We start from the raw sequence: 12,791 nt of genomic DNA, 5'->3' as shown, positions 1-12,791 counted from the left end.
GAATATCTACCAGATAATCAGCCGATCTCTATTTTAGTCATGTCAGGTATTACATTACATGCACAGCTCCTGAGTTAAACATAAAAATCAGTTTTAGTCGTGAAATAATAGTTAAACATTCTTGCTGTATTGTCAGGACCACTCAAGCCATTTATGGGAGCTCATTTGGCTCTGAGACAGCAGCCAGAAAAATACAAACACAAAGTGGGTCACATCTCTGCAATGCTTCCTGCAATCACGTTGAAAACTGCTAAATACACAGACAAGTCCTCATTTTCCCTGTGTGTAGTGAACACTTATGGATGCAGTTTTGCTTAGCCACCAGAACTGAAGTTTGCAGGTATATATCTGTGAAGTGAACATGCTGCCCTACTCTCTAATACTATCGGCATAATATGGTAGATAAGATGGATAGAATGAAGTGTTGTACATAACATGCATGCATAAAAATTTGTCCCGTTCCTGTCTGTACACCATCTGAGCTAAACTCATTATCTCACAATGCTTCACACTGCAGACTGCCAAAGTTAAACTCATTAGCATACTTTATTTGACACTAATTCACTCAGCTGAGGCAAGAAGCTCCAGATCTGCTACTGCAGAGGAGCTGTTGGCTGCACCACATAAGAAGGAATCGGTTGTTCTTTTCTTTTTGGAGGAGCAAAAAAGGAAGGAGGTACATGTGCAATGCTCATTAGGGAGAGCCATATGGTGGAGGGAAGAGGAGAGGAGGGAAAAAAAAACTGGGAGATGGATAGATGGAGAGAAAAAGGTTCGCCTCCATCTCTGGAAAACATCTTCCATTGTTGAGACTTGTTTACAGCTGTGTGGATAGATCCACCTCACTGGTGTCACATCGTTTTCTCCTCTTCTGTCAGTCTTTCAGTTTTTTAGCTCTCCTCAGAAGGGTAAATGTGTGTGGAAACTGAATATATGTTTCACTCCAACAAAGAGCAGAGAGGAAATGAGAGGGATTTCTTTATGACTTTATGAATGAAGATTACACCGCCAGGAACATACAGACTACATCAATAATCTTGTGTTACCATGACAAACTTGTGATGAAGGGGTAAGGATGAAGGAGAGAGAAAAGGAGAGTGTCATTATGACACGAGAAGCTTATGATAATGGGAGTCAGCTCTCCTCCTACATGTGAGCCTGACGGCATCTGCTGCCTCCAGTGATCAACAAATTATACATGAAATCAATTCCTGCACCTCCTGAAGGACTCCTCCCTCCATCCTCCTCCTCCTCTGTCCTTCACCTCTTTTCTCCTCATTTTGCTCCATCTTTGTGTTTTGTCTTCATTCATCCTCCTTTGTCCAGCCAGGAATGGAGGAGGGGTGAGGGAGGAGGAGAACTGCCCCCGCCTCTCCTCCTTCTCCTGCCTCTCATCCTGGGACTTAATAACAAGTAGAAGTTTGTACCCAGGGGAAGCCATGAGCCAACTTCTTCTCCTATACCTTCCCATCAGTCTCTCTTCTCTTTTCTGTCTTCCTCTCTCTGCCCTGCCCAACTCTGTGTCTTCTGATCATCTGATCAAACTTCATCAAATCAGAACCCTATCACTGGAATAAAAAAACAGATATTGGACATTTTTTACTTTCAATGGAAATATAATAATGATTCTCACCTAAAACCTAGCTGGTTAGCATGCTAATTTCAGTAGGCATCTGTGCAACACAGTACATAGATGTCTTTGACAAAACGTCAATGCTGCAGTTTCTTCACACTCTGTTGATAATGTGAGTTAATTTTTTATGTTTTAAACTTAAATTCTGGACATATCTCTTCAGGTATTAGGTTAATTGCAGGTCTGTGACAGGATAAAAACTCTGGTCTCCTGCACAACACTCACGCGCTACATGCCCATCCACCACCCTGACCCTCAAACCCTAATTACACTGCTTACGTACATGTGCTACAGGTCGGTCTCGAGCCCTGGGCCGCTGCAGCGAGGACAGGGCCTCTTTACATGGGACTTGCGCGCTACCAACTGAGCTACCGGGTCGCCTTGCATGTGATTTTTTAATAAACCACATGTCAGCAAAACGATATCCTGCTTCGGACTGTGGGAATATAGTTAGTGTTGGCAAATGACAGAGATGCGGTACGATGATTTACAAGAGGAGAGAGGAGAGAATGATAAGATGTAAAGATGAAGAGCAGCACATTTTAATCTCGACTCATTGCAGCCTATGAGAAGTTAATATTAAAAGATGCTCATACAACAAAAATATCTCCTCATATAAAAATATGACACACAACTGCTGCTCCTACTCTGTGCACTCTCACATTTCATAATGAGAGCCTGCAGTGCAAACATCATGTGCATAAAAGCAGGATGTAAATGGTAAATGAGGTAAACAGGGAGGAAAGTGACTGCAGACACATTCTAACTCGTTCTGTCGAGCTGGCGAACATTGAGTGCCTTTGCCATGCTTTTCCATGAGGATAAGATGAAAAGAAAGCCCACATTACTGGCAGGCACTGAAGCTATAAAGTTATACGAGGCAGTGGGAGAGTAAAACTCACTGATTTGACTGAAGGCTCTCCATTCCTCAAGGCTATGCCTTCGGTTATCCTTCTTTCCCCCACCTCCTATTTCCCCCCTCCGGCTCACAGCGGGGATATACTTTATATCACTTTGTCCTCTACCTAGAAAAACTTTCTGACAGGTTGTTTTGTGGACGGCACAAATCTGTTTCTTCCTGTTACAGAGCCAAAAATATTCTTCTCTGTCCTGCTGACTTTGTAAGTTTTAGACACTGATGGTTTTAGTAGACACTGAGGCAGAAACACAGCAGGTGACAAATATTGCTTTTACTCTCAAGAAAGAATGTCTGCACAGCTCTGACAGTCGCCTGCATTTATCCCCCCCAAAATGTAATATGGTCACTCGGATGATACCTAAGGCAAGTGTGTGTGTCTGTGTGTATGTGTTCAGATAAATAGTTGGCACCTCTACATTCTGGACATTACAGTGTAGCTTCGCCTGCAGCCGTTATCTTCAAAGTGACACAGTGATGCTTCAGGGCCAGAGTGTCCTGTTGCCGACCTGTGATGGCTGACTGCACAGACAGACTGTAGACAAGCTGCCGCTTTGTGTGAAGCCCGGCCACAAGCACAGGCACAGAGTAAAAACGTTCAACCACATGACATCAGCCGTCGGAGCTCCGTATAAAAAATTTGACTCCATTTGATTTGGAAAAATAAAAAATGTTGATTTTGGTTCGTGAGTAATGCAGGCTAATATGTTACAAGATGTATCAGTCTGAAATTAATTAAAGAGACCAAAAAACAACAGCACTGCTCAATTCCTCTTCCTCGTCTCATAAGTAAGTTGGCGAGGTCCTGAAAATGACAACTGCTGTTTCTTCAAAAAATGCTATAATTGCTAAAATGTCTAACTATAACACTGCAGAGCGGTGAGAGTGCTTGTTTTTCACCAGTACATGTCAGAGTTCTAACAGATTTCAGTTTGGTACTGTTTAATTAAAGCACATCCATCCAACTCTCATCAGCAGATTTCACTCGGCACGTCTGCGTTGTGTTACAGGGCGCTCTAGACAATGCTCGAGTTCCACCAGCAGCACCACAAGGCGTCTCAGCAGCATCCCAGAAGCGGCTCTCCACTCCGCTCTGCAGAGAAAACGCACCAAGTCTATTTATGACTGAAGCAGAGAACAGCCGCACCAAGCTGCACAGAGCTGATCGATGCAGACAGGAAGTCAGCCGATGGAATGGCATCGAGCATCCGGTCAATTTTCAAAATAATACACTGTGTGCAGACACGGGATGTACAGCACAACAAAATTACCATAAACACTCTTAAAACAGACAAATAACTAAACAATCGAACTACGTAGCCTACTCAAACACAAAAATCAATGAAAATTATATATCATATTGTTTAAAACACGGTATCTGAAGTATTTATAAGGTAACAATTTGGTCTTAAAGGATAACTACCGTTTTTTACAACCTGGACCTTATTTCCAGCAAAATATATGGTCATGTACTCACCCAGATAACTTTGGTGTCATTCGGCGTCGTTCGGACGAAATTAGATCCAGTGTAGCGCCGATATATATATATCCATATAATGCAAGTGACGGGGCACCGAAGTGCAGCCTCTATATAACGCATTATCTGCCACGAAACTAGTTCATTTCACCAATATTTTGTCATGATACGCTCGTGCTATTCCCCTCTGAGTCCGGGCTCGTCTGTTGTCAACATCCGGGGTCTGTAGGTTGACCTACTACCTCTGACCTGGAAGATGTCGTCTCTGAGCTGCACGCGCACCCGCAACAGCCCGGCTTGTTTACCTGTAGCTGCTACTGCTAGTTTGACCCCGGATGTTGATAACGGACGAGCCCGGACTCAGAGGGGAATAGCACTAGCATGTCATGACAAAATATTGGTGAAATGAACTAGTTTCGTGGCAGATAATGCGTTATATAGAGGCTGTGTGTCGATGCCCCGTTACTCGCATTATATGGATATATCGGCGCTACGCTGGATCTAATTTCGTCCGAACGACTTCAAATGACACCAAAGTTATCTGGGTGAGTAAATGACCATATAGTTTGCTAGAAATAAGGTCCAGGTTATAAAAAACGGTAGTTATCCTTTAACTAAGACAAATGTAGCATTTAGCTGAATTTTCTGCTGCTAAATGATCCGCTTTGTTCTCCAGCTGGTCTGGTCTCAGTGTCTGCCTGGAGCTGTGCAGTGTACAGTGGCTTCATCAAGAGTCTTATATTGAAAATAGGTTGATTGTAACGCTGAGAGTGAACCAAAAAAGTGTTGTTGTCCTTAAACCCAAACAATGAGCTGAAAGAAGCTAAAATGCTCCATAAAGCTGAGGGAGACTACAAAGATCATTCCTGGTGGATCCATCAGTATGAGCAGCTTCACATTACACTGTCACTGTCATGGTGTTATTGTTCATGTAAACATATTGAGTCCTAAGAAAATGACAACAGTGCGGACTGCATTACACAAATATCAAAATATTGTATCTCTGTATAGATCTGTAACAAGTGTTTAAGTCTCTGAACATTTGCTTAAAAACACAACTAAATAGTTGTTTGGATGGAGGCACTGAGCTGTTTTTTGACTTCTTTCATGTAGCTTTTTGCTCCCTGATTGAATCAATGCATTATGCTTTGCTATGTATTCTGACTGTGAGCACACTGCATCCAATTCTTCATCCACTCGAGCTTAGAGTAGCAGTGAAGTGTGCTGAAGCTCAGAGACAGGGCAGCTGTCTCCCACTTGTTGTTGGGACTCCGAGTTGAACTGTGTGGTCACTGAGTGAATTGATGGGGGGAGCCGTTGCCTACCCTCGGCACCAAGTTGCATCAGCTAATCTTGTGAATAATGCAGAATCATGAATAAACATAGATCAATGCAGTACAGTACTGTAAAGAAGACCTGCCTTTTTTCCCTTTCCCTCTTTCTTCTCCTCTCCACTCCTGCCTCCGTGTTTTTCAGTCCGCTTCTTCTATCTCTTTCTGCCTTTCTCTTTTCTCACGACAAAAACACTCTTTATTTTTCTTCCCTCCCTGCCAAAATCAAACACTCCCACTATTTCCCCCATCCTCTGTCACTCTCTCTCTGTCCTTTTCTTTTCCTCTCTGGCCACAGCAGTGACAGACATTGTAGTGCTGTAGTGTTGCTGTGTCTCAGTACGGGTGAGTCAGGCCTGGCCTTCACTCTCGGCTCAATAGCTGCCCGGGTTTCCTCAAAGGCAGCCATCCAGCCAGCACAAAGCCTGCCCACTGGGAATAGACCCACAAAAGAGAAAGGGGCTGCTTGCCTCCTTTGCTCTGCTCCGTCTGAAGCGGCTTGCCTCCACCACCTCCTATAAATAATACAACGCTGCCTCAACAAAAAGAAACCCTGCCCTGCTCCCTCAAGCCTCTGCTTCCATCTCTTCTTTATTCCCTCCCTTTGCCCTTCCCCTTTCCCTTCTCCTCACCTCCTTTACCTCTGATTTTACTAAACCACAAAACCAGTGCTCTAAAGGACAGGCTTATACACATTCATTTAAATATTGCATCAAATAATGTATGTGCTGACTTTGTGCTCATTGTTCTCATTATAATTTCTGTTTTATATTACCCTAATATGCTAGTATTAAAGGAAAGCTGAAGAAAACAATTGTTTGTGATTGGCTGGCAGGTGCGTGTTTAAATAAAATCACTGCATGAGATACAGTATGGATCTAAATTACAGTGAAGTCATGCTAATAGTCACTTCCTGGTTCAACCTGGCAGTTAATTTGCCTCATGGATATATGTGACATTGGCAAAATTGCTTTTCTCTGCAGTTATCTTGTGATCCGACCTGTCTGACAGTTCTGCTGTGCCTAGTTTATGTACTGTATTGTTTTGCTTGCATCTTTAATAAACCTAATGTACCCAACACCAATGTCTCATCGCTGGCCAGAGTCAGACTCACTGCTAGTATTTTGGTAAACTCAAGTGGTAATTTTCTTTAGAGTGTGGTCCAGTGGGTAGCCTCGATTGCATTTAACATGATTCAGGCCTATACACCTTAAAAAAGAAAATTAAAGACAGTTAAGAACGTGGCTTGGAAACCATCACATCTGTCAACTAGGATACATCCATCATTTGGCAAATGTCCGTCCTTAAAACTTGTACGCAGCTAAACTGCATTGTTGCTTGGCCTACATTGGTGTGACTGCTGTAAGCAAACATTGTAATTGGTTCTATAGCAAGGTGCAGGTAGCCATGCCAGCATTATATATGGTTAATTCAATTTCTATTTGCCTTAGGAGTAGAACTACATTAACCACTGGTAGTACCAAGTACCAAAAGGAGAGGCTGACTGATTCTGGATTTGGGGTCTGATGCTGGTACCAATATTATGAACAATTAAACAACAATGTTGATATTTTTTCAGTGATCACTCAAATGTGGTTATCAAACACATGACAAAGACATGTAATGGAGACAGGATCATTTACAATTTACAACTAACAATAAACTTTCCAAAATGTCTAAAATGACGTGTGTGCAGTGAAACAGGAAACTTGACTGGGGATTTAATAATCATGAATTACTCCAAGCATCATCATCTCTAAAAACGAAAACAGAAAATAGTTTTCACATCACTGCATTTCAGAAAAACATACACACACCTATATGATAAACATCTGACTCAGGCCAATATCCTCTGATAATATCTGCCAACTGATATATCGGTCGGCCACTACCAAAAACATATGGATGATTCAACAATAGACGGCTTTTCATTTGGTGGTCATGGCATGCTTAAATGCACTCAGATGGCTGAAGGGACAGACAGACAGATATCTCAGCCTCGGCTGCTTTGACCATTCTCTTGTGAGTCCACCAAATTTATGAAAGTGCAACACTTAACGGACGGAACGTCCCTTTATCTAGTTGCCTAACAACATGTGGGCTGCAGGATGAGGACCACACTCCCTGGCCTCCAGGTACTGAGCTTTGTGGGGCTGTTTTTTTGTGTTAAAGCAGTTCAGAAAGCCAAAGACAACTTTTCAACTGACGCACAATGATGTGAACAATTCATGTTTTTCTACAGCTATTGGATTTATACTTTTCCCCTACTACTTACAAAAATATAGCTGACTTTAAGGAATTAAATACAGCAATATTGTGCAAATTCTGTACACTTTTGTTGATTGTGACTATAATACTTGGTGGGAAACCCAGTTTAAATATGTGTATGAGTTATGTTTGTGGGAACATATAAATGGCTGCGTGCATGTGTTGGTGTCATTTGTAAGTGTATTAATGTGAATGTGTGCACGGGGATTAGGCTGCTATCAGTGAAGCTCTCCCAGCCTGTCAGGCTTTGGGCCGGGCATGGACAAAGAGGCTGATTTCAATGTAAATGCAGCAGCTGAGAGGACACAGCTCTCTCAGTGGGGTGACTTCCACCCTCCACATGCGCGCACACACAAACACACACACACTCACACACAGAAACACCATGAGCCTTCAGATCAGAATACACATATTCACTGGAATAGTCAATATTCAGCCTCCAGCTACTCCATGTTTTATAGGGGGGACACCACCAGATAAAAAACTGAAGACTCTTGTGGAACTTGCAGATTATTAGTTGAAGAGTTGATGCGTCTCGTGGGTCTTTGCACCTGTCAGTAATTATAGATATAATCTGGTCCACAGTGTTGTGCTGTGGCCCTGTGCTGGCCCTCACAATCCTGAGTCCATCATTAGGCCGACCATTATCCCCATGCCTGGCCTCTGCACCTCTTATTACATGCAAATAGTGCAGCTTTATCTGAGCAGTGAATGAGACCCCCGTCTCTAAAGAATGAGACACCCTCCTCGCCCACTCAAAGCCATTCCTCCATCTATTACTGCATTCTCTGCTTCAATGCAGACAGCACAGATCTCATGGTGTCAGTGTTAGAAGAAAAACGGTGGTGTTGGTGGGACGCAGATAAGTGTTAGGCTGGGAGATGTCAGTGTGACTGCTTGATTAACTGAACAGCTAATGTGTAGAATATTAGCCTGTTCTAAAAAAAATCAAACACTTTTTTATGTATATTATATTTTCTTGTCAAAAACCAATAAAATAACTACTTCAACTTTTGAGTTTGAATTTGAGGGAAAGGAAAAAAAGAAAATAAATAAATAAGGTTCAAAATCTTTGGAAGCTTATTGCTGCCACACAAGAAAAAAAAAACACTACCACATTATAACGTGAAAACTTTATCTTATTGTAGGAACGTGATAAGTTTCACGTTATAGCGTGATGATTACTGTTATTATAAGTCATTTACATGATTTGACTAAGGTCTGCTTCATGCTTGGGTTGAACCAGGGTGAGATTTTGCTGTTATTGAGCACGGTGGTGACATTGTGATCAGTCTGTGTCCAGTAAGGAGGATTTTAAAATGCATGGGGCTGTACAGAGGACAGAATCAGTCCTCCCTCTGGAGGTAGTGTCATTTCTCAGTGATCAGCTGGAAGCACTGTGGATACAAGCTGCCCAGCACAGCTACTGACAGTCCTGTCTTTCTACATGGAGTTTGACAATGATAGTGATCAATAATCAATAAAGATGATGACAACAACTCTGTTTGACTGTATATGAGCAAAATGCTCTATACGACTGGAGGAGGAGCGCTGCGGTGCGTCTCTGTGTGCATAATGTGGTGCGCAGATCTCAGTCCACTGATTGGACAGGACAGGACATAAGAACTATCATTCTGATTAATAGGGGATGGGGTTTAGGTGGGTGAAACAGTTTGTCTTTTATGAGGAACATATTAATAACATGCCCTGCAATGGACTCCAGCAGCAGAAACATTAGGTGCATCTCCCCCTTAAGAGGGACGATGCACGCGTTTACGCACAATCCAGAGTTTAACTTCACTGATTATTGAAATCTCCCGACTCCTGAGCTCCACCACTGCTGTTTCCTCTGGAGAGTATCCTCTGTACTGGCCTGTTTATAACTACAGATTTAGTTTTGCTGCCTAAATGAGCCATGGTGTTTGCTATGTGTTTGCTAGTGCTATTTTTTGCAGTGACATGTTTTGCAGTGACAGTGCATGGAAAGTGAACTGTTAAATGACTGAAAGCAGCCTCTCTAATCATTAAAGCACGGTGTACATGCGTTGTGAACCTGCCAATGAAGGTGCATCTTACTACATGATTACTGAGCCCTCTATATAGCAGGTAAAACACTGCGACATTGACTTTAGATCAAGGGCCCATTGACATTTATCTCTGCAAACACTTTCTGCACCTCACCTCATTTTAACAAAGCCGGTCTAAAACTAGCAGCGACACAAGATGGGCCCTGATGCTGGAGGATCGCTGCAGGTTATGTTGTTACTATGTTCCTCATCAAAGGTGAATTATTTTACCCACCCACACCCCATCCCCTGCTAATCAGAATGATAGTTCTTAGGACCTGTCCTGTCCAATCAGAGGTCTGAGATCTGCGCACCTCATTATGCACACAGAGACGCACCGCAGCGCTCCTCCTCCTGTTAAATAGAGCAGTTTGCTCATATACAGTCAAATGGAGTCATCATCTTTACTGATCACTATCAAAGGTAAACTCCATGTAGAAAGATAGGACTGTCAGTAGCTGTGCTGCGTTGCTTGTATGCCTCAAGTGTTCAGAAATAAATAAACCTCATTTTATTTGCCTGCACGTGTTTTTCTTTCACACATTTTACAAGAATCTTGAAATGGTTATAGCAGCCATATATAGGCTAATCCACACAACCCAAACCCTTGTTAGCATGTAGCATGCCCTCAGCATTCAAACCGGAAACAGAAAGATTTGTTTTCTTCTTTTAAAGGGTCAATGACACCAGGCACACTTAGCTTACACGTTGATGAGGGTAAGCTGTTAAATGGAAAAAGGCAGACATACGTCGCTTCACGTTGACTGCCACACGTAAAGGAAGAGGAAAGATACTTTGGACCTGCAGTTATCATGTTTCACTGAACCAGTTAAGATTAAAGTTTCACCTCAAATGCATCTGTATATTTTCATATTTTGCCTGTGAGTGTGTGGAACGGCATGCTGCTGCACACTGTTTGTGTCTGCTTCTTGCATGGTAATGAGCACGTACCTGTCAGGCAGTCATGTGCAGGATGCTGCCTCAGGTCAGTGCTTGCTGCCAGAGGATGCCTTTCCATGACTGTTCCTTCGTGCACACACCTGTATGCTGTCCCCGCTCTCTGTCTGCAGCTTGACATTTGGTACAGTGAAGATAGAAGACACTGCAGGGGGAGAAGACGCGAGCGGATTAGAGGTATGTAGGCTGACAGGAAGGAGAACATTTCCAAGTGAGTTGTTCAAGATAGAGACGGTTATTAAAAAGTGAGTATTTGAATATTTATATGCAGCGAGTCTTTTTAGGATTTAAATATCTTTGCCACAGGGAGAAGTATCTTTCAACACTTTAACGGTGCTCACTTGCTTCTTCTTGTAATTAGGTAATTACTATAAACTAGTAATAAAGTACTAGGTGTGAAAAGTAAAGAAGGTCTGAAGGACCGTAGATGCTTACGGGTGGATGTACACTCCACAAAAATATAAATGCATAATTTTGTTTTTGCTCCCATTTTTCACAAGTTGAAAAAAAAATCTAAGACTTTTTCAAATAAGGCTTATTTCATCCAAATGTTGATGGTGAGCGCCCCTGAGATGCTTCCTGACAGTTTGGATCAGCTGTCTAGGTGCCTGCAGGTGAAGAGGCTAGATGTGGAGGTCCTGGACTGGTGTGGGTGTGTGGTTGTGAGGCAAGTTGAATGCTCTGCCAGATTCTCAGAAACGTCATTGCAGATGGCTTATGGAAGTGAAATGAACATTCGGTTCAGAGGAAACAGCTCTGATACACATTCCTGCAGTGACCATGCCAACTGCACGCTCTCTCAGTACTTCATCTGTGGCATTGTGCGGTACCAGCATCCACCTGTCCTCCCAGAGGTGGATGCTGGTGTTCACCTTTACCTCTTATCTCCTCCTCTGCAACCCCTTTCAATGCGTGGCTAATGCCCATGGGCACTGCAGTATTTATAGCCATCTGTCACGACAAATTGATGGAAAGAAAACATGGTGTCTCATAAATGAAGATGGAAATAACTGTTGGCCGTAACATAGACCTACTATCTTGTAATATTATCCAAGAGAGGTTTAATGTTGATGTTAATTGAGAATATCAGTAAAAGAAAGATATTAAAAAGTCATTTGGAAATACTTCCAGAACAACTGGCACCTCCCACTTCACAACTCTATCGCACATCATCTCCTCTAACTTGGAAATAAAGTCAATCAGTTTAGCCGAGAGTACAGTGGAAGTGGTGGACAAGTACTCTGTCGAAACACTTTTCTTTCACTTGTAGATCCATGTAAATCTACCAGAGAATCCGGAGAGACAGGAGTTCTCCCTAGGCATTTGCTCTCACTTCTCACACTGCCAGACACCCACACACTCTCACTGAAATCAAATTAAAAATGTCACAATCCAATCCACACAGTAGCAGCAACCTCAGGAGCTCTATTGTCTCAATAATTCTGCCATTGTGCCTGCTAATCTGTCTGAGTATTGTCTGGATAAATCCATAATACTCATGACAATAGAGAGCACAGTTGGCCATAGAAAACATACTGTCCACCCCTGTGGGGATAACAGAGACATGTACTTGAAAGGTTCATCAATTCCTCAACCATCAATGACTTGTTTTCTTGACCATCTTTTACTTGGATAGTTTTAGAGTATTGTCAGTGTTGCTTTAGCTAGCAGTACAAAGTGCTATTACTGGGCTGCTCCCATTGGCTCCAGTCTTTCCTGGTGGAACAACATGATTACCATGCTGCAGCTGTAGCCAAATACTCACAACTGGAGTAATTAGCCAGTGCTTTATCTCACATTCATTTCTCATTTGCATAATTTTGACACATCCTTCCCCCACAAAAGTGCAAGCAGCAAATCCCCACTTGTCTTCCACATGCACACATTGAAGACACTTTGTGTTTATCCACTCCTGTCCTCATTTCATGAAACAGTTTTAATTCAGTCCCATTCTTCCCTCAGTGGCTCTGCTGCTTTGCCTGCGTGTCACACGTACGTGCACAAAATAGAGAATCAGAGAGAGAGAGATAAAGGGGGGATAGAGAGACAGAGAGAGCAAGCATGACAAAAATCAAAATGAGCCATCTCTCTCCTTTCTCCTTCTCTTAGTGACCGCCGCTTTATGATTCTTTTCAGACATGGC

The 12,791-nt window shown here is 42.6% G+C and overlaps 1 protein-coding gene across 3 annotated transcripts in view; it reads right to left on the bottom strand.

Annotated features, from left to right (window-relative positions):
* Positions 1 to 12,791, bottom strand: part of cdk14 (cyclin dependent kinase 14) — a 192,045-nt gene that overhangs the window by 39,059 nt on the left and 140,195 nt on the right. For all 3 annotated transcript variants that reach the window (XM_084358544.1, XM_084358546.1, XM_084358545.1), the window contains one exon: positions 10,643 to 10,793. In XM_084358544.1, the coding sequence (XP_084214670.1) occupies positions 10,678 to 10,793 (116 nt within the window). In that variant the 3' untranslated portion in view covers positions 10,643 to 10,677. The remainder of the gene's footprint in view (positions 1 to 10,642; positions 10,794 to 12,791) is intronic.

This window comes from Pagrus pagrus, assembly GCF_965226575.1.
Source record: "Pagrus pagrus genome assembly, chromosome: 7".
NCBI lineage: Eukaryota > Metazoa > Chordata > Actinopteri > Spariformes > Sparidae > Pagrus > Pagrus pagrus.
The sequence above is the reverse complement of the archived record's forward strand: the minus strand, read 5'-3'. Positions and strand labels throughout refer to the sequence as shown.